At 48.4% G+C, this 21800-nt stretch overlaps 1 protein-coding gene across 22 annotated transcripts in view; it reads left to right on the forward strand.

Annotated features, from left to right (window-relative positions):
* Nucleotides 1-14762, forward strand: part of NSDHL (NAD(P) dependent 3-beta-hydroxysteroid dehydrogenase NSDHL) — a 30786-nt gene extending 16024 nt beyond the window's left edge. For all 22 annotated transcript variants that reach the window (XM_070604462.1, XM_070604476.1, XM_070604461.1 and 19 more), the window contains 5 exons: nucleotides 4771-4917; nucleotides 8307-8435; nucleotides 10832-10974; nucleotides 12309-12411; nucleotides 13793-14762. In XM_070604462.1, coding sequence (XP_070460563.1) covers nucleotides 4771-4917; nucleotides 8307-8435; nucleotides 10832-10974; nucleotides 12309-12411; nucleotides 13793-14125 — 855 coding nt within the window. In that variant the 3' untranslated portion in view covers nucleotides 14126-14762. The remainder of the gene's footprint in view (nucleotides 1-4770; nucleotides 4918-8306; nucleotides 8436-10831; nucleotides 10975-12308; nucleotides 12412-13792) is intronic.
* The last annotated feature ends 7038 nt before the right edge of the window (nucleotides 14763-21800 follow it).

The raw sequence follows: 21800 nt of genomic DNA on the forward strand, positions 1-21800 counted from the left end.
GTCCTGTTTAGGGGAAACGTAAGGCCATACAGTCACCCACGAGGCACTGCATGGTCTGCCCGCACTACCTCTCTGGCCTCAGCCTGTCCCACACTCCCCGTCATTGCTCTGCTCCAGGCGCGCAGGCCTCCTTACTGCTCCTCAAACTCACCAACCAAGTTTCTGCCTCAAGACCTTTGCACTCACTGCTCTTTCTGGCAGGAATCCTCTGTGTGAGCTACAGAACTTGCTCGCTAAATTCTGTAAATCTCTGACCACCATGCTAAGTAGCAAGGGCCTGTGGACCTCCTTTAGTCTGCTTTTGGTTTCTGTGTAAGACTTGGCTCTAGCTGATGTCCTGTGTGTTTACTTGTTTGTCTGTACGCCCGCTGCCCCTGGAGAATGTAAGCTCCATGAAGGCAAGGACATTGTCTCTCTCGATCACTGCAGTGCCCCCTCAAAGGCGATGAGAGTTCTTTGCAAATTTCAACTATCCTCAAAACTGCACCCCAACTCCCATGCTATTGTTGCTAGTATTTTATTTGCAGATTTTCTTGAACACAAATTTAAAGGGAGACCCACTAGCGTGATGTGTTGTTCTCCAGCAACACTCAGCTGCTCAGGCACCAGCAGGGAGAAGGGGAGAGTGGCGCTTAACCAGGGCCAGAGTTTGCCAGGCCAGTTGGATAAAGGGAGAGAGGGGCAAGGCAAAGATTCTGCTGATGGATCGTGAAGTCGAAGCTAGGGAAGATATGAAGAGGGTGAAGGACAAGCCAGGCATGGACTTTAGAAATGTGTTTTAATGTCAGTCCTTACATTTTGTGTCTCGTATGCCTGAATTCTTCACTCATCAGTACTTCTTGTATCCCATTTCTTTCTTCCAGGTTCCTTTCTCTTCTTGCTGAAGCATTTCCTTTAGCATTCCCCCCAGTGAATATCTAGGGGCAAGAAACTTTCTGAGTCCTTGTCTGCCTGAAAATGTCTTTATTTCACCCTCACTCATAAACGCTAGTTTGGCCGAGGGTGGAGTTTCAGGTTCACAGTTATTCCCCCAACACTCAGTCTGGTCATCGTTCCTTTGTAGGTCATCTGGTTTTCTTCTTGTGGCTTTAGGATTTTCTTTTTTCATTCTTTCTTTTTTTTTTTTTTTTTGAGGAAGATTAGCCCTGAGCTAACATCTGCCACCAATCCTGCTCTTTTTGCTGAGGAAGACTGGCCCTGAGCTAACATCCGTGCCCATCTTCCTCTACTTTATATGTGGGATGCCTTCCACAGCATGGCTTGACAAGTGGTGGGTAGCTAGACGCCTGGGATCTAAACCAGCGAATCCTGGGTCACCAAAGTGGAACATGCGAACTTAACCACTGTGCCCCCAGGCCGGCCCCAGGATTTTCTTTTTTATTTTTTATGGTCTGTAGAGAATATGTTGTACGTCTGAGTTTAAGGGTTTTTTTAAAATCCTACTCAATATTTAATGAGCATTTGAAATCTGAGGACTCATGTCCTTCCTCATTTCTGGAGAATTCTTCAAATATTGACTCTACCCCATTCTCTCTTTTCTGTCTTTCTGGAAGCCTTACTGGACATACGGTAGAGTCTTTCATTATATTCTACATGTCTTTTGGTCTCTCTTTCATGTGTTCTTTCTCTTTCTGTCTTTGTAATATTTTATAGATTTCCTCTGTTCTGTATCCACTCACAGCCAGTTTTGTTTCATCTATATCCCCACCCACCCTCAGACTATTTTGAAGCCAATTCTAGATATCATATCATCTTTTTCTGTAAATATTTCAGTATTTGTCTCTAAAAGATGAGGATCCTTTTAAAAAATGCAGTTCCAGGGACCAGCCCGGTGGCACAGCAGTTAAGTTCGCATGCTCTGCTTTGGCGGCCTGGGGTTCATGGGTTTGGATCCCGGGTGCAGACCTACTCACTGCTCATCAAGCTATGCTGTGGCAGTGTCCCGCATACAAAGTAGAGGAAGATTGGCACAGATGTTAGCTCAGTGACAATCTTCCTCAAGCAAAAAGAGGAAGATTGGCAATAGATGTTAGCTCAGGGCCAGTCTTCCTCACAAAAAAAAAAATGCAATTCCATGACCACACATAAAACATATTGACAATTCCTTAATTTCCAGCCAGTGTTCAGATATCCCTGAATGTCTCATAAATGTTTTTGTATAGTTGTCTTTCCAAATAAGGAACCAAAAAGGTCAAAACATTGCAGTTGATTAAAATGTTTGTCTCTTTTAATTTATAAGTTCCTCTTCACATTTTTAAACTTTAATTTGTTTGTTGACTACTGATGCTTCTTAGAAATCATGTTTATTGTCCTGTACCATTTCCCATGGTTTGCATTTTGCAGATTGGATCCCCACGGTGTTGTTTGACATGGCCCTCTGTCCTCCAGTATTTCCTGCAGACTGGTAGATCAGGGGACTGAGCTGTCCATAAGGCAGACTTAGTACAGAAATGGGGAATGTACATAACTTATTAATAATTTTTATATTGATTACATGTTGAAATGATAACATTTGGGTATATTATATTAAAATACATTAGAATTATCTTCACCTGTTTCTTTTTACCTTTTTAATGTGACTACTACAAAATGTAAAGTCACATCTGTGCCTCGTATTATATTTCTGGAGGATTAAAGGCTGGATCTGACTCTAGTTCAGTTTTTCCCTCTGGGGCATCATGGATTGATACCCCAATAGCAATAAGTACACTTATTGCTCAGATTTTGATTTCTATACCCAATTGCCCATAAAAGGAACCAGGGATCCTTGGGAAGATAGCCTATTCAGGACTCTGGGGCGGGGGTAGTACAAGGTGAGCCTGGGACATTTTCTTAGGACAAAATTAACAACGTGCCCCAAAACTAATGAGAACATGTCAAAAGGACACAGGAACCAACTTGAGGAGCCTCCACTGGCCAAATTTGAGACATTTTGAGCATTTTGAGCCTTGAAAAAGATAATAGTAGTAGATTAGAATGCATTGAATAAAAAAAGAATCTATGCATCTATAGAAATACTAAAAAGAAAAATTAGGGTGGATGAAGGGGAAATTCTACATTACAAAGGAATGCCAACTAATAAAAGTAAAAAGAACACTAGAATTAGAATTTCACCATTTTGCACCCAGTACATTAATAAAGGTTCCAGGCAAGGATCGTCGCTGAATGCTGGAATCAATCGGTGGAAGGTTGCTGGGGAGTAAGATTTTTACACGGTCTCAAATGATCACCCCACGGATTATTTTTTAATTACGGGGGGAAAGACACCTTCTTGATGGCCAGAGTCTGACAGGCATCACCTTAATCAAGTGATCAGTGTCAACCTCACCACCAATGGGACAAAGTGCCATCTTGTGCCTCCTGAGGTGATGCCCAAGAAGGCATGTTCTTGCCAGAGTATGAAGCCTGAATCTAATGAGGAAACAGACTAATCCAAACTGAGGACACACTAAAATAACTGACCTGGAAAGACAAAAAAAGGAAAGATAGGGAGACTGTTCCAGATTCAAAGGGACAGAAGAGATGTGAGGACTAAATACGTAGTGTGTGATCCATGATTAGATCCTGGATCCAAATGTAAAAACAGCTATAGGGGACATTACTGGGGAAATTTGGATATAGACTAATTATTGGATAAGAGTGTCCCCATCTGTTACGTTTCTTGCATTTGATTATTTTGTGGTCACTTAGGAGGGTGTCTTTGTTCTTAGGAGATGCCTGGTGAAGAGTTTAGAGGCCAAGCGGCACGATGTCTGCCACTTCCTCTCGAATGGTTTCAGAAAAAGAAATAGTATGTCTGTGTGTATCTACATGGAGAAAATTGTGGCAAAATACTAATAATAAGTGAATCTAGGCGCATAATTCATGGTTGTCTTTCTTTTGGTAATATTAGCATCTATTGATGACCATTCCTAGATCTTATTGCTTAATTAAGGTTTTGCAAAATAGGACATGCTATCATTCTTTGTTTCTTAGCTCAAATGTTTGTACCTTATGCAGGTTCAATGCTTGACTCTTACTGTTTATTTACCAGTTTGCAGAAGGAATTCTTGTTCTTACTGGTGATCAAATTTTCCCTTCTTTGGCCAGTGAGAGTCTCTTCAAGTTGGCTCTTGAGTCCTTTTAACAGGACCCCAGGAGTCTTGACTAGCTTCCTTCCTTTCTGCTCCGATGGGGTTTTCTGGCTCATCTTGTCGTTTTCCTACCCCGGATCAGCAATAAGTCATTGCTCTCAGGAGCCCTGGCTCCTTTAGCAGTAAATTAAACGTCCCTATTTTCAGTCCCTTTCAGGTTGCTGTTTTCCGTCTCGTTTCACAGACAGAAGTACTCCTGTGTATTGGCCATTTACACCGTCTTTCATGGTGTGGGACTTGTTCATATGATTCATAATTTGTACCTGTGAGCTCCTCTTCCCCAGGAGTTTTATCCCCAGGTGCCTTGAATTGTTCCCCCACCACCGCCCCCCCAAGTGGGGCACAGAGGCACAGGTGTTGCCTCTTTCTGGATCCCACAGGCTTCTCATGTCCCAAACCAGTTTTTTTATTAGGGACCAGTTAACGGGAAGGAGGCGATTAAAGGGACAACATGGTTTCTATCCCATGTACTTCTGTATTGTTTGAATCTTTTACAATGAGAATGTATTTCCGTGTTAATTGTAGACTTATAAAAGGGCAAGACAGCTCCACCTATGGATTGGAGAGGAGGAATGGGAGGAGGCTGTTTCCTTGCCTAGAGCAGGAATGATCTTTTTGTCTTCGTTTGCTTTTCCAGGATCTGTACCCAGCTCTGAAAGGAGTAAGCACAGTTTTCCACTGTGCATCACCCTCACCATCCAGTAACGACAAGGAGCTCTTTTATAGAGTGAATCACATTGGCACCAAGAATGTCATTGAAACTTGTAAAGAGGCTGGGGTTCAGGTAAGGGGAAAGCTGGAGTGAGTGCTGTCAGGAACATGTGATGGCCCTTTCTAAGTGTATGGGGGCCAGGGTTCTTGCTCTCTTCCTGGGCCTAGCCAGGCTTGCTTCCTAAAGTATTACAACGATCCTATAAATTAAGCCCTAGGAGCTGCTGGGCCAGTTTGAGATGTAATATTCCAACTGCATCTGAATAGACCATCTGAGGACCCTAAGGCTTAGTATTACTCTTTCCTCAAAGAGCTACAAAATGTAAAATATTGCTTAAATTTTTAATTGTGGTAAAATATATAGACAACATCAAATTTACCTTTTTAACCATTTTTAAGATTACAGTTCAGGGGCATCAAGTGCATTCACATTGCTGTGCAGCCATCCCCACCATCCATCCCCAGAACCTTCCATCTTCCCAAGCTGAAACTCTGTCCCCATGAACCACTACCTACTGTCACCCGCGTCCTCCTTTCTGTCTCTATGAATCTGACTTCTCTAGGGACCTCATACAGATGGAATCATACAGCAGCTGTCCTTTTGTGTCTGGCTTATTTCACATAGCATGATGTCCCCAAGGTCCATCCAGGTTGTAGCACAGGTCAGAATGTCCTTCCTTTTAAGGCGGAACAACATTCCATTGTGTGGATGGACCACGTTTTGTTCATCCGTTCACCTGTCGATGGGCACTTGGGTTGCTTCCGCCTTTTGGCGACTGTGAATCATGCCCCTGTGAACATGAGGGTGCAAATATCTGTTCCAGTCTCTGCTTTTAATTCTTTTGGGTAAATACCCAGAAGTGGAATTCCTGGATCACATGGTAATTCTGTTTAGCCTTTTAAGGAACCGCCATGCTATTTTCCTGACCTTGCTTATATTTTCAAAGAAAAACAAACTGTATTTACTTTTAGCCAATAGAAACCTGTTATAACTCAGACCCGAGGGGATCCGAATTTCCACAATGTCATAAATTGCTGTGTTGTTATAAATCCTGGTTCTCAGGATCACCTTTATGGGGCACCAGCCACTGGACAAAACAGCTCCCTGTCAGCCAGGCACCCCGCCCTCACAGTGATGCATGCAAAGTGAGCCAGGGGCTTTAGGTCCCAGCAGTCCCTGGTGCCGTCAGCCCGCCCCAGCATCATCAGCCAGCCCAGCAAGAACAGGCCAGGAAAGAGCTTTTCTGGGCTCCGTGCCCTGGAAAAGATCAGTTATCCTGGTAAGGACCCCTTATACTTTGCAAATGGCAAGACACTTTACCCTGCATTTGTCACCTGATTTGCCTCTCGTTAGGTAACCAGGAGCTGCTAATATCATTTAACAGGTGAGAAACCAGGTTTTGAAGGCTAAGTGATGTCTCTTTGCTAGTAAGTGAAAGAGGTGGGATTCGAATCAGACCCTCTGGTGCCAAATGCCAGACTCCCTACTCTCTACTGTGCTTGTATAAATGGAGCTGGTGAATTACACTGCTGCTGTTTTTTAAATGGAATATCTCAGGCATCCAGAAAAGATTCAAGAATAATCTAGTCTCAGTACTCTCATCACAGCATTTACAGAACAGTATCACTGGTAGAGTTGAAGCCCCATGTGCACCCATCCTTGCTGCCGTTGCTGCCCGTCCCCACCCACAAGGACCACTCTTCTGAATGTGGGTTTATTTCTATTTGCCCCATGTGCAGCCAGTATAAGGTCTTGGGATGCATATTATAAAATTGTATAAAAATGATATCATATTGAATGTATCTTCCTGCAACTTGCTTTTGTCCCCAGCATTATGTTTTTGAGATTTATCCATCTTGATATATGTAGCTCCACTACATTCATGGAAGTGGCAGGATAGCTTAGTGGGTGACAGTGCTGGAAATCATTTTGTGTGTTGTATTTAGGGAACATTTCCCAACACTGAGATCAAGATTGTTTAATGTGGTTTTTTTTTTCCTCAAAGGTTTAAAATTTTACTTCCCACATTTAAATCTTTAATCCACCAGGAATTTGTGTTTGCATATAGTCTGGGGTAGAGATTGAATCTTTTGTTGTTCAGCACCATTTACTGTGTGATTCGTTCTTTCCCCACTGTTCAGCACCCCAGCCAGCAGGTCTCAGGTGCTGGTGCCTTGCATGCGTCTATTCCTGGCTCTCTTTCCCTCTCTGCTGGTCTCTGTCTGTGCCCGTGCCACTGTGCTGTGCCACTAAGTAAGCCTCAGGATGACTCTCAGTATGTGGTAGGACAAGTCACTCCCCAGCCATGTTCTTCAGAATTCGAATGCCTGGCTAATCTTAGCCCTTTGCTCATCCATCAACATTTTAGAATCAGCTATCAAGTTCCTTGATAAAGCCTGTTGGCATTGTTATTGTAATTGCATCAAACTTAAAGGTAATTTGGGAGAAAATTGACATCTTTCTGATATTGAGTCTTCCCACCCATAAATATGTAATATTTCTATCTCTCTTTAATGCTTTTCAATAGAGTTTTATACTTTATCTCATAAAGGTTTTACACATCTTTTGTTAAATTTTTTCCTATATACCTCATTTTTGGTTATTGAAATACTATCTTTCCTATTACATTTTCAATTGCTAATGCAGATGAACAGTTAATTTTTGTATATTAATTAATTAATTTTTGTATATTGATTCTGTACTTCGCAACTTTGCTAAACTCTAATATTTTCTGTATGTTCATGGTGTTTTCTATGTAGACGTTTCCAACATCTATGAATGGTGGTAGTTTGGTTTCTTCTTTCCAAATCATTATGCCTTGTTGTTTGTCTTATCCTACCACCGTGGCTAGGACTTCCAGTACAATGTTGCATGCAAGTTTATGATTGGACTTCCGGTCCAATCATAAAGATATGATTGGAGCTACTGATGTTCAGTGTTGGATGAGCTGCCCTTAACCAGAGGGCTGCAAGCTGGGGAGCATCTTCCTTTCAAGTAGCATTTCTCCAGTGGGTGTGTGCATGCATACATGTGCTGACATGCCAGGGTTTGTATCAGAATCACCAGGGGTCTTTTTCAGACAGACTCCCTCGCTCGAAGTTTGTGGGCTCTCCTTCCCACATGGAGAGTCACTCCCATAGTGAGGTAATCATGGAGGATGGAAGTCTGTCCTATCCCTCAGCTGTGTGGAAGAGAAAAAAAATGTGAAATCCACTGTTTTAGAATGCAATACCATAGTGTGTCTCAAATCCATGTAGCTGCAAAACATAGTGGTCTTTCGATTATTCTAGAAAGGCCTGAAAAGTGAAGGCATTGCAATAAATAACTTGTGTGATGCCTTGCATATGAGGGTCATGAACAGGTGCTGTTTGATTTTCTTTCTTAGGTGGCCATCAGAGTGTTTAAATAGTGATGATTCCTGACTCGTTTTTTTTTTTTAATCTTCCTTTCTCCTCTGCCAGAAACTCATTTTAACCAGCAGTGCCAGTGTCATCTTTGAGGGCGTCGACATCAAGAATGGAACCGAAGACCTCCCTTATGCCGTGAACCCCATTGACTACTACACGGAGACGAAGATCTTACAGGAGAGAGTGCGTACCTGATAATTGGTGGAGTGAGTGACAAGCGAGTTCTGTGAACATCTGAAGGGTTTAGAGTCTTAAGAACATATGAAGTTAGTATTCTGAGGCCTAGGTAGCTAACTTGGGAAGTAAAATTTGTGGATGAAATTCAATTTTAAAAATAATAAAAAAATAGCTTAATGTACCTTCCTGAGGTTGTGCAGCTAGTAGGTGGCTAAACCCGGGCAGTTTAGCTCCAGGGCCTGCGCTCAACCTCTGCACCATACAAGCTTACTCAGGTGCTATAGAAATCAGAAATCCAGGCAATTTATGATGGTCCAAAGCGTGCAGGCAGAACTTGGGCTTAACACACGAGTGTGTTTTCATTTGAAAACTCCTTCCTAGTGGCACTCTTGTCCCCCTCCCTTTTTTTTAAATTAAACAATAGAAGGATATTGCTTTGTTTTAAGGAAGAGTACTTTTCCACTTGGCAAACCGGCTTTGCCAGGGAGCACCTGGTTTTAGCAGCAGTCTGGGTTAACGGGCACCAAGCCTTCAGACTGCAGGGCTCCTGCCAGCAGCTAGCTCCAGGTCTACCATACAGAGAGAATATTATCCAGGGGACATCCTCACCTGGAGGCCATGGATGCTCATCGGCCACAGCCAGCTTGCTTTAGCTGGGTAGCTGTGAGTTTCCTGCTGTAGGTGTTTGCAGCATGTCACACCCACTGAGGTTTCCTTTTGCAGCCAGCATACATTAAACCAGAGCTTAGCACCAAATTGACCTGAATCCCCTGCACTGCCTGAGAGCCAGCTACCTCCCAGGTGTTTGCTATTACTCCAGCTCAGAAGGTCCCAGAAGAGCTCGTCTGCAGGGAGACATGAGGGCCTCCCAGTCCAGGGGGTGGAGGCCTGGCCTTTGCAAGCGCCAATCCTCTCTCTGCCATTCTGCTCCTTGGAGTGCAGAGAGCCTCACAGAGCTGCCACCATCTTAGACTTGACCCAGGGAGCACTGAAGCTTCCGCTGGGCCCTGTGCACTCTCATCCAAGGCTCCTGGGACTCGCACCCTCTGGGCTCAGGAGCTCCAAGTGGCAGCCTTGGCTCAGGCCGTCGGTGTCTTGCCTGCATTGACTTTTGAGTGCTCAACTGGAAGTAAGCAAAGCCTGTGAACGCCTCCAGCCGTGACCCTCCTGGGACCTCCTGTCAGCCGCGGTTGGTGCACATTAGCTCACTGTTGCCTTTCAGACCTGACTGATAATGAATGGAATGTGGTGTTGATCTAGGACTCTTTCAACTCTCTTCTCTTTAGTAACAGAGATGAGCCTTGTCAGAGGGCATTTGAAGGCTTATCTAGTCATTTCCTCCATTGCCATGGGGACCAGAGACCTGGCAGGAAGAGGAGGGGCAGCTCTGGGAATCTCTTGCGAGACTGCTTCTCCATTGTTGGGTTGCTCCCATCATTATAAACTCAATCAACAAGTAGCTTAAATTCAGTGGGACCAAAACATTTAAAGAATTGTGCCACCATAGAGTAGAAATCCTAGGTGAGGTGACAGAATAACTATGCTTATCAAGCGTACACTTACTGAAACAGTTGACGTGGGCCATCTCGTTTAATGGGCACACAGCCCCATCAGGGGAGGTACTGTCATGTTCCCTATTTTTGCCAATGACATAACAAATTCTTCAGAAAGTTTTGTTGCTTTTGAGGCAAAACCTGTTTCTCTGTACTTTAAGCCCATAAGTTCTGGTTCGTCCATTAAGCCACACAGAACCCATCTTTCCTCTCTTCCTGACAGTGGATAACGGGAATAGTGGCTGCCCCTTCTTGAGCACTTACTAGCTACTAGGCGCTGCTCTGAGGACTTCCCCTGTATTGGCTCATCTCTTTAGCTCCCCAGTCTCTGCCCTGCTTCTCCCAGACCCTTCACCTTCTCAGTCCCTTCTTCCTAGCCCACTTGGATCCATCAGAATCCCTTCGTAGGAGGTGGTACTCAGAACTGACCTGAACACCCCAGGAATGGTGGAAAAGCACACTCGACACATGGAGCTTTAATGAGGAGCCCCTTTGCTGGCGGCAGCCTCACTGGAAGCTCACAGCTAACTCATTAGCCGGAACCCGCAGATCTTTTCCACAGACTGCTGCCAAGGCTCACGTTCCCCTGGCTGCTCTTGTGCATTTTAGTCTTTGAACCCAGACCCAGGCTTTTCTGTTTGATTGTGCTGGTTTGACCCAGCTGTCTCTCCTGCGTTTGCACATGTTGAGGTTAGTGCTGGGGAATGGCATAGAGAAGTAGCCCAGAATCATACTGGTCACCGATGGTCTTCAGCCCAAGGCAGCAGGCGACGTCCATGTCCCCTGTGAGAGGTGCTGCTCCCCGGGTGCTGCGCCGTCTGCAGTGGACACACTCCTTCTCTCCTACAGGCCGTCCTGGGCGCCAATGATCCAGAGAGGAATTTCTTAACCACAGCCATCCGCCCTCATGGCATTTTCGGCCCAAGGGACCCCCAGCTGGTCCCCATCCTCATCGAAGCAGCCCAGAAGGGCAAGATGAAGTTTGTGATTGGGTAGGTCGGTTGCTCTTCTCCGTGCCTCCCTGAACCTGCTGCAGCAGGCATCAGTCACGTTCAGAGAGCACTTTGTCCGTGCTTTTCTTATGTGGGCTTCTTCACTGCCCTCTATAGTCCACAAACTGGGGGGCTGAAAACAACGGAAATGGATTCTCTTCTAGTGCTGGAGGCCAGAAGTCCAAGATCAAGGTATGGGCAAGGTTGGTTCCTTCTGGAGACTCTGAGGGAACAGCTGTCCCAGGCCAGGGTTGGCTCCTTCTGGAGACTCTGAGGGAACAGCTGTCCCAGGCCTTTCTCCTGGCTCAGGTGGTGGCTGCAGTCCTTGGCGTTCCTTGGCTTGTAGATTCATCACTCCATCTCTGTCTCCATCTTCACATGGCCTTCTCCCTATTTGTCTGTGTCCAAATTTCCCTCTTCTTATAAGGACACCACCCATTGGATTTAGGACTAACCCTACTCCAGTACAACCTCATCTTAACTTGATTACATGTGTAAAGACCCTATTTCCAAATAAGGTCATATTCACAGGTTCCAGGGGCCATGAATTTTGGGAGGACCTTAATCAACCCAGTACACCCTCTTAGGTAGGCTGGGAAAATATTTGTGTCCCTGCTTGGAAATTGAGGAAACAGGCTCAGAGGCGAAAGACTGGCCCAGGTCAAGGGCCAGGCCCTCGACTTTCCTTGCATCTAGGAAGGCAGGTGGAGGTACTAATAACAATCCTCGAGGAAAGTGCAGGTGGAGGTACCTCTGCAGGTGGTGACAGAGTGTAGCCATCTCCCCAGTACGCCTTCTCTTCCTTCCTTCCTTCCTTCTTTCTCCCTGTGTTTCCCCCGCTTATCTTTGTACCTTGCCGCCTGGCCTCCTTGCCTCTTGCTTGGCCTCCTTGCTGCTCTGCCTTATTGCTCTGAGGGATTAGAAAGAGATGATAGGAAAGTGTGAGGCCAGAGCAAGGCATGAACTCAAGGGTATCCTGGAAGGAGCTGAAGAGCTGCTACCCAGATTAGAGCCCAGAGCAGACAGCACCAGTGTTGGCCACGCTGGGGTAGGGCAGGCAGGGCACCAGGCTTTCAGATTCATTGGTTGGCTCTTACCTATCCCACTGCCCCTGAGGGCCCCAGGAACCCTGGCCCCCTGTACATCTTTAACTGTCACAGATGTCCAGGTGCGCCAGGGACTGGCGTTGCCAAGGCAGATAGCAGCCATTCTCCAGGTAGCAGCCTATTGAATGCTGAGACTAGGGAGCAGCCCTGGTTCCATGTATTGGGGTCCCACTGGGCATGCAGCTGAGTGCTCCCAGCATGATGGAACCATTCCCTGTACGCCCGCAGAAACGGCAAGAACTTGGTGGACTTCACCTTCGTGGAGAACGTGGTCCACGGACACATCCTGGCTGCAGAGCACCTCTCCCAAGACACGACCTTGGGTGGGAAGGTAAGGTGCCTGCCTCTCCCAGCTCACCGGTGGCTGGCTTGCCACATCCTACCCCTGCACTTTTGCCCGTCTGGATTTCTTCTCCCTGTGATTGGATTCACTGGCAAATTGTCTCCATGGTCCTGCATCCTGGCAGACCTGCTTTAGTGTCCCAGTGGGCCAATGTTGAGCCTCTCTGGTAGGGAGTGTGGTGTCATCACAGCACCACATCGCTTGGGGCATCCTGACTCCGGAGCCGATGAGCTGGGGTTGAATAGAGATTCAGGACCCGGTTCTCCATGTCACGTGACCTGGCTACCCACTGTGGCCGTGGCTACTCCTGGCAGGGTCCCATGTATGTTGGCCGGGGTGCCTGCTACTCACCTGTTCTCCCAGTCATTCCAGAAGTCTCCATTTTCTCCCTCATCACCTACCCATGCTCACACCTCTCACCACCCAGAGGGATGGATGTATCTGAATCTCCTGGTGTTTGGCACCTGGTGGGCTGAGTGGGCATGTGGGAGGTGGTCAGCTTTGATGCAGAGAAAAGAGAGCACCCTCGGGCTCCCTTGCCCTTTCCTTCTGCTCCTAGGGCCCCCGTTTTCCCTGCTTCTCACTCCTACCTTTGGAATCCCCCAATTTGGGCCTCATTTTTTTCTCTTGGACCCCTGCCATTTTCCCACTCCTGTAACTCTTAGGGTGGTGGGGGGAGGGTGGGTATGTCACAGCACATTTGAGAAATGTAATATGACCTGTTTGTTGCATCTGAGGATAAGAAGATAAGTTTTACCATGATTAACACAATTATTAAGTTAAATTAACAAACATGCCTTCCCAAGTGCAGTCTAACCTTCACTGAGAATCCTGGCCCATAGATGAAACTGTCCTCACCTTCCCTCTCTAGACCTTAAAGCTGCCCATAGCTGCACATCGAAAAAGTGGCTCTAGGGGCCGGCCCGGTGATGTAGTGGTTAAGTCCACATGCTCTGCTTCAGTGGCCCCGGGTTTGCAGTTTCGGATCCCAGGTGCAGACCTATACACTGCTCATCAAGCCATGCTGAGGCAGCGTCCCACATGCAAAATAGAGAAAGATGGGCACAGATGTTAGCTTAGCAACAATCTTCCTCACAAAAAAAAAAAAAAAGGTGGCTCTGCCGCCAGCTGACATTGATGGATTTGAGGACCATGTGAAATGCTGCAATCTACCTAGGCTTACTATCCACCTCACTTTCGAGCAGCCCTGCACAGCAACTGGGGTGGGCAGGCAGGGAGTGGCCACTGGTGTCCCAAAATACTGGTCCTGGGCTGAGCCAGCAGCTTGCGGCTGAGCTCTGCATTCCAAGCACAGCCTGCTCACCCCTCCAGCTGGGGAGCAGTTTCTAACTTCTTGTTCTCTCTCCAGGCATTTCACATCACCAATGATGAACCCATCCCTTTCTGGACGTTCCTGTCCCGCATCCTGACAGGCCTCAATTACGAGGCCCCCAAGTACCACATCCCCTACTGGGTGGCCTACTACCTGGCCGTCCTGCTGTCCCTCTTGGTGACAGTAATCAGTCCTCTCATCCAGCTCCAGCCCACTTTCACACCGATGCGGGTCGCACTGGCCGGCACATTCCACTACTACAGCTGCGAGAGAGCCAAAAAGCTCATGGGCTACCGGCCCCTGGTCACCATGGATGAGGCTGTGGAAAGGACTGTGCAGAGTTTTCACCACCTGCGGAAGGTCGAGTGAGGCACCTGGAGACTGGGCCCTCTCAATGCATTCCCCCGCTGCTAACTCTCTCCCCTGTGGGCCAATAAACTAACCCCCAAATGAGTTTTTTTGAGCTTAGGTCTCCTGCCAGTTAGATGAGAACACACCCAACCCTTCCGTGACCGCAAGTGTGACAAAAACAGTAGACATTTCTTCCTTCAGAGGACTGGATTTGGATTTCTTAAAGCACGAAGTTTCACAGGCTACTGTTTTGCATTCTCTCTCCCTCTCCATCCCCCCCCCATGCACTCCCCTCTCTCCTAGGTTCCTTATCATTCCCGTGTCCTTGTACATAATCAAGGAAGCTATAGGGAAGACACAACCCATTTGCTAATTGAGGATGGGGAACTAGATTTATTTCCATGGGAACCATCACAACTAGCCTTGAAGAAAAGTAGAAGTTATAAACACATGGTGAGACTTCAAATGTACATTTCAAATAGAGTTTAGAGCAAAAACTCAAAAAGCTTAAATAGCTGTAGCCCTCCCTGCGGAGTCCCCAGGGGGAAAGGACTGCACCTCCTTACATGCTTGCAAGTTCTCTGTCAGGTACAGCTGCGTACTTCCCTGCATTGTTTGTTCATAAAACATTGTTTCATGGACACATTTCTCTTTATCAACGGAGTCCCGTTGTCCTTTTTTGTGGTAAGGTGGTGGTCTGCCCCAGTGGCATGCTATTTCAGCTCTTTAGTTCCTCCTAACACGGGATGTCGCACTGGTTCACAGTAAGCCATTGAAAAGGTCAGGGAGAAGAGAGCCTCTATCTGCTTGGAGTTCGGGTAGAAACTCCCCGAGATGGGCTACCTCCCTGTAGCTCCTGCTCATAGACCCTTCAGGCCAATTTCTGAAAGGCATAGCACATATAATGATTCAGCGATCTGCCTCTTCTGGTGATGTTCTTTCTACGGAACCTGATTTCTTCTCACACGAATTGAAATGTAATTGTAAAGACTTCTGTTTTCTCCTCTGCCTTTGTCCAAGGGTGGGGAGGCTGCTGGGGAGACTGGAATAAAGTGAAGATATTGTGCGTGCAGCATCACCCCCACCAGAGGAGACAGCGCTAAGCTGATGGGGCAGAGGGCACAAACAAATAAAACACGGTCTTTGCCCCCGAGGCACTTAGAATAGGGCAGTTAAGATAGTTCAAAAGCCCCTATAATACCAGGCAGGAAATGATACACCACTGGAGACAAGGTGGTATAAGTTCAGAGGAAGGAGACATGGCTTCCAGCCAAGACTGTCAGAAAGGCCTCCCTGGAGCAGGTGATAGCACTGAGTTGGACCTCGAAGGATGGATAGTAGGGGCAGACCCCTAGGTGGCATTTCAGGCTAAAAGGTCAGGTTCACAGTCAGTGGCTTGTCATAGTTTCATTAGCAGTGTATTGTCTTCTCAGACTCAGTGAAGGACAGAGGTGACCAGCCTGGCTTGGGGTGGGGGGGGCATGCAGCAGTGGGAGGTCAGTTGGCCTGAAGAGGTAGGCAGGTCAAGATGCCCCCTGGATGCCAAGCCAAGGGGGCTGAACTTTATCCTGTAGGCATGGGAAACCATTGACCGTTTAAGCAATGGAGGGCAAAAATCAAGAAACATCCTGGCCACCCTACGTAGAACCTGAGAGCAGATACGAAGTAACCAGAGTCCAAGCAATGAGGCAGCCACGGCAATAGAAATTAAGTCTTAAGTGGAAGCGCCTGGACAGGAGTCAGTTCTCGTTTCCTGTGAGGGGTGAGAGAGGGAGGAGGCCGGCGTGGAGGGAAAGTTTTCAGAGCTGCTGGGAGGAGGGTCTCAGGCCTGGAAAAGGGAGGCTGGCAGACGTTGCTGAGGAGCACCAAGGACTAATGCCCTGGGCTTCGGCCTCCCAGCTTTCCTGGGAAAATGCTAGCAGCTGCCTCAACAAAAGATGTCTCTTGTGTAACTCCAGCCTGTCCAATTCCTTCCTAGCTTCTACTTTCTCAGGGAATGTCTTCTCTGCTCACCCATTTTGTTCAGCTGTTCATTTTACACATTTGTTGGGCACGGCCTGGAGCTGACATTTCTAGTAGGGCCATGCAAATCAGTACATGATTAGAAACGGACAAGTTCCAGAAAGGAAAAGTGTGGGATGCTATGGGAGGGAGAGCAGGCTGTGAGTGAACCTGGCCCAGGTGGAAAGGGGGCACAACAGCCACAGAAGGTTTCCCAAGGAAGCAGTGTCAGCTCATGTCAGAAAGGTGAAAGTTAATTAGGTGGCTTGGGGAGCTCTCTAGACAGACCTTGAGCCCCAGGGGGCAAAGGGCCACCCTCCCCACCTGCCCAGCAAGGGCCTTTGCCACTGCTCCTTCCTCTGTCCTGCATTCCTGACCCACACCTATGGCACCCCACTGAGAACTTGTTAGAAACTATTGGCCTGCCCTCCAGACCTACTGAACTGGGACTTGACTAGGCGTGGACCCGGCACTCTGTTCACAAGCCCCACTGATGGTTCTGAATCACTGAAGTGGCCTCCCACCAGATCACTGAGCCCAACTGGAACCTCACCTCGGCCACTGCAAGACTGAACTTGCCCTGTTCACAGGCCCAAATCCCTGGGCCACCCCAACTCGTTCCTCACAGCCTTGCAGCACACCTCCCGAAAATGCCTCCTTGAGAACCACCCCAGGCCTGCACCTCTCCCCTGTGGCACATCGGTCTGTAGAATCTGGCCGAAGAGAAGGCAGTTCTCTCCAGCTTGGGGACAGTTCAGCATGTTCACTGGGGAGAGCTCTCATTTCAGGCCCTCTTTCCTCCCCATTGGTGCTGACCTAGTTCAGCCCCTGGCCCCGTCTGCACCTGCGTCAGGTGTCCTGGGACAGCCAGGCTGATCTGTTTGCCTCCTCCGATCCAGCCTCTACGCACATTCAGGGTATCCTTCCTAAAACAGGCCTGGATCCTGCCTCTCCTCTGCCAAAAACACGTCAGTGGGTCCCAATTTTCTCCTGAACACATTCTGCAGCCAATCCATCATGGCCTGTGCCCAGCCCCTTTCCGGCTGCTTCCACTGGGCTTCACACCTGCCGTGCTCCAGCCAAACTGCTCATTCCCTGTCATCCATCCCCTCGCTCAGGTTGTTCTAGCTGCCTGCAATGTCCTCTCTCCCATGTGTCCCCAGGTCCAGAATGGCCAGCTCCCTTTCCACCAAAAAGCCTACCCTAACCCAACTGGAAATCATCTCTTTTCTCTGAGCTCCCAGCCTGTGGCTCTCAATCTTTGCCTCATTTAGCATAATCCTTCTTGTGCTTTCACGGCCACCAGGCCAGGAGCTCTTCAAAGACAGAACCAACCAGTGTCCTCACAGCACAGAGTGGGTGCTCAAGAAAGCCAGGTAACCAACTGGCTGGCCTGGAATCCTAGAGTAACAGCAGCAAAAAAAGGAAACAGCCCAACAAGTGGGGGACAGAGCTTCCAGGCCGGGCATTTTTGTGTGGGTTTGGGAGGTTTTTGAACCCCATAAACTGGACGCAGCCTTTGGGGCATCTGTGAGTATGTCTTTTGGCAGGAGAGGGCACGTAGCTGTCATCAGCTTTCAAAGATGTCTGTGGTCCAAAATTTGAACCAGCGAGGTGGGGGCCAACAACTGTGGGGAAGCCCACTTTGGAGGGAGGAGACAGGAGAGACAAGCTGAGGGAGCAGATGCCAGAGAGGAGCTCCTAGGCCTCATCAGCATCCCCGTCTGTGGGTGTTCCTGGACCAGGAGGTACCTGTGGCCACCTGTTCCATCTGTGGAGTTCATGACTCCAAAACAGGGAAGGACTGGAACCCATGTTCCAGGCTGGCTTGGCAGACAGGACAGGAAGGGTTGAGGCCTTTGGCCACAGCCCTGCAAGCTCTGATGTGCATTTCTATCCACTGACAAGGAGCTCTAGGCTTCTTCTCTCCTTGCTGTGTGAGACAGCCCTTGCTGGTAGAAAGTTCGCCCTTCGGCTGAACTGAAATACCTCTCAATGCGACTTGCCTTGCCTTGCCTTTCCACCCAACCCCAACAAGCTAGCTTACAAGCTCCTCGCGACTCCTCAGCTGCATTCTCCTCTGTACAGCTTGCCTCGGCATATCTGGTCCTGCTGGGCCCACAGCCTCCGCTTCTCTCTTCTTTTTTTTTATATTTTTTATTTATTTGTTTATTATTTATTTATTTATTATCTATTTTCTGAGGAAGAGTCACCCTGAGCTAACATCTGTTGCCAATCTTCCTCTTTTTTGCTTGAAGAAGATTGTCCCTGAACTAACACCTGTGCCAATCTTCCACTATTTTGTATGTGGGACACCACCACGGCATAGATGCCAATAAGTGGTGTAGGTCTGCACCCAGGAACCAAGCCCACACTGCCAAAGCAGAGCATGCCAAACTTAACCACTAGGCCAGGGAGCCGGTCCTCTGCCTCCTCTTCTTTCAAACTTCACGTCCGACATTGTTTCTTCTTTGCAGCTTCCCCCCATGAAAGTCTCTCTCTTCTGGCTTCCTACAAAGCTTGGCCCACATCGCCATCAAAGCACTTCCTCAACCATATGGTAATCATCGGCTTAGCTGCCCCGTTCTCCTATGAGCTACTGCACTTCTCAAGGGCCAGGAGCTTTTGATTCATTTCTCTGTCCCTGAAGTCCTGTGCAGTGCCTGTTCCTAGGAAGGTGCCCAGTAAGTGTAACCTTATTGGAAGGGCGTTTAGAGGCAAAAGCCACCAACACCTACATTGACCAGCTGTGGGAGCCCCAGAGAGAAGAAGCCGTGGCCAAGGGCACTCCTGCAGTTAGCAGAGCCAGGGCTAGACCACAGACTCCTGATCCCCCAGGCCAGTGCACTCCATGTTCCCCATCTAGATCAGGCAGCCTAACACAGCAAAGGTACCCATGTGGGGAGGAAGGGACCCAGGCTCTGATCCAAGGCTCTCCACCATGAAGGGCTCAAAGAGCACAAATAGACAGTTAGGAATGGAGAGAAAGAAAAGAGGCATGTTGGGAGACACTAGAACCTTCCAACACCAGCATGCCTAGATGGTGTCTCCATTGATCATAGAAGATTCCAAATGATGGTGGACCTAAATTAGAGCCTTCCCTTTGTCTTACTGAGCTCCTCCTGTGTAACTGGCCTTGTGCTAGGGGCGGGGGCACTGTGGTGAACAATCTAGACAAGAGCCCTCATGAAGCTCATGGTCCAGCAAGGGAGGGAGAGGTAGTCATTAATGAAAGAATCACTGTTCATTATAACCGGGCTAGGCATTCAGAGAGATGCTTCAGCATGAAGCAGAGAGCGCCATCCCAGTTGGTGGTACACTTGTGCCCAAAGCAGATTTCACGTCCTGTTTATGAAACTCGTATCCTTCCTTCATCTTCCCCTCCACAGTCTTCTTTGATTGTGGCCTTCTCAAGGCCAGATTTTCTTAGACTTTGGGGACCCCTCCAGCTCCTGACCCAGACAATGCTAGTCACGCTATGGATACTCTGGGTTTGTTGAGTGGTTTTGGTAGGAGGGGATTGGAGAAAAGGCTACAGATGAATGCCAGGCAAGATGGCAGAAGCAGGGTTCTGGGGAAGAGGGCAGAATGTTGGCCTTTGTTTAGCACCTCCTCAGCCAGCATATTCCCAAATAAATGGATGGACAGACACATGGACTGGTGTTCTCTCCTTTGATCCTCACAACAAAGCTGTTTATTATGATCCCCACTTTGTACAGGGAAGCTCAAAGTCCTGAGTGGGGAGGTGTTTCTCAAGACACACAGCTGGTTGGGGCAGAGCTGGGTCTCAACCGCAGGCTGGCAGCCCTCTAGCCCAGTGTTTTTTTCCCCAATAGCCTTCCACTCTCCCAGGGTAATCCTGAGTGGCCTGGGCCCCTTGCGCATGCACTGAATGGGAACACTAGATGTATGAGTTCTCTGTGGCTGCTGTAACAAATTACCACAAACTTAGTGTCTTAAAACAATGCAAATTTATTCTCTTACAGTTGTGGAGGGCAGAAGTCCAACATCGGTTTCACTGAGATAAAGTCAAAGTGTCAGCAGAGCTGGTTGCTCTGAGAGGAAAACCCATTCTCTTGCCTTTTTCAGCTTCAAGTGGCCATCTGTAAGCCTTGGCTTATGGCCCCTTCCTCTACCTTCAGAGTCCATCACTCCAACCTCTGCTTCCCTCATCACATCACCTTCCCCTCAAGACACAGACTTCTTTGGGGGCCATTGTTCAACCTACCACAGTGGACAATGAGGTACATGAGATCTCTAAAGGGACCCCACTGGGCTGGTGGTCAGCGGGGCAGGAGTGTCTTGTCCTCTAAGATTTACCTGGCAAAACCAGCATGAGGTTCTATCTGAACCCAAGTGCAAGGTAGTGAGGTGACTAGCTTAGGTGGTAGCCAGGTAGAGTTGCATCTGAAGCCTGGCTGCTATGGGCAGATGCAGGCAGAAGAGAGTGCTGAGCAGGCTGCTGAGGCATGGAAGGTACTGGGCTCAGGTATAAGTCAGGCCTCCAGCTGGAAGGGGGGCTAAAGTACAGGCAAGTTCTGACAGACTCAACAGCCATGAATCCAGGGTGGGGAAGCCCCTGCTGAGCTGGCTGGGAAAGCCAAGCCCCTGGGTAAAGTGCCCAAGGGCTGCCTACCCAACGCTCCAACCTACCTTGTACAGGACAAGGGCTTCCAGCAAACCATGCTGAATCCCTGCAGCTCTGTCTGCCAAACACTATTCACATCATTCACTGGGCTAGTTTGGCACCAACTGATGATTGCTAAACCTGTACAGAGGTCACTAATAGGAGATGCTGAGAAACGTGGGTGGATCTGCAGGGCGGGTTCAGAAAGACCTGAGAATCCAGTAGCCCAGGTGAGCCGGTGTTTGTCCCAGCACTGCCTCCAAGCCCAGGACTGGGGCCTCTGATCCCAGGACTGGGTCCCAGGTCCCTGTAGGGGAGGGACCAGGATTTGGACATGCTTCTTTGTGCCCTGTCTGGGGCTGGGATTAGCGTTTGAGGAGTGAAGCTCAGAGGCTGAGCTAATACCTCCTAACCAAAGATTATCTAGCCATAGCCAACCAAAGGTGCTCCCAGCATGGGCCCAGGTGGCTCCCAGACCAAGCCTGCAGAGACTTGGCCCTGCAAGAGAGGCAGGGACCAGACCCAAGGAACCAAGGCACCGCAGGCTGTTCAGGGGAGGGCGCCCTGTGCCACTGCAAAATGAAGGGCTCCCAAGATCCCTGTCCTCTTAACATGATTGTCTAATTGCTCCCTTCTCCAAAGCCAGTTCTGGCTCAGACCACTGGGTGCTGAGAGAATGCTTTCAGCGTGGAGGGGCCTGAGATAACCTTTAACATCTACAGCCTCTCTGGGCTAGGAGCTCCACGAGCATTTTGCTCAGGAGCTTTAGAGGGACTCCCACTGGACTGGGAGGCCCATTGCTAATGGAAGTGTGTAGGGGTCTCTCCCTGGAATACCTACTGCCTTCTTTGCCTGGCTGAGTCCTACAAGTCTCTACTGGGCTGGCAGCCAGGCCAAGGGAAGCTCCTGCTCTGCCCTCCCCAGGCTCCCACTGTGCCTGCCCAGGGCTCCCTCCACCGATTACACTAGCCCAAGATTCCTGGCTTTTGTACCTGCCTCCCTCCAGACTAAGGAGTCCTCCAAGGCAGGGAATGCTCTGGACCTCCCTGTGACCCCTATAGTACC

Source organism: Equus przewalskii, chromosome X (genome assembly GCF_037783145.1).
Source record: "Equus przewalskii isolate Varuska chromosome X, EquPr2, whole genome shotgun sequence".
NCBI classification, from domain to species: domain Eukaryota; kingdom Metazoa; phylum Chordata; class Mammalia; order Perissodactyla; family Equidae; genus Equus; species Equus przewalskii.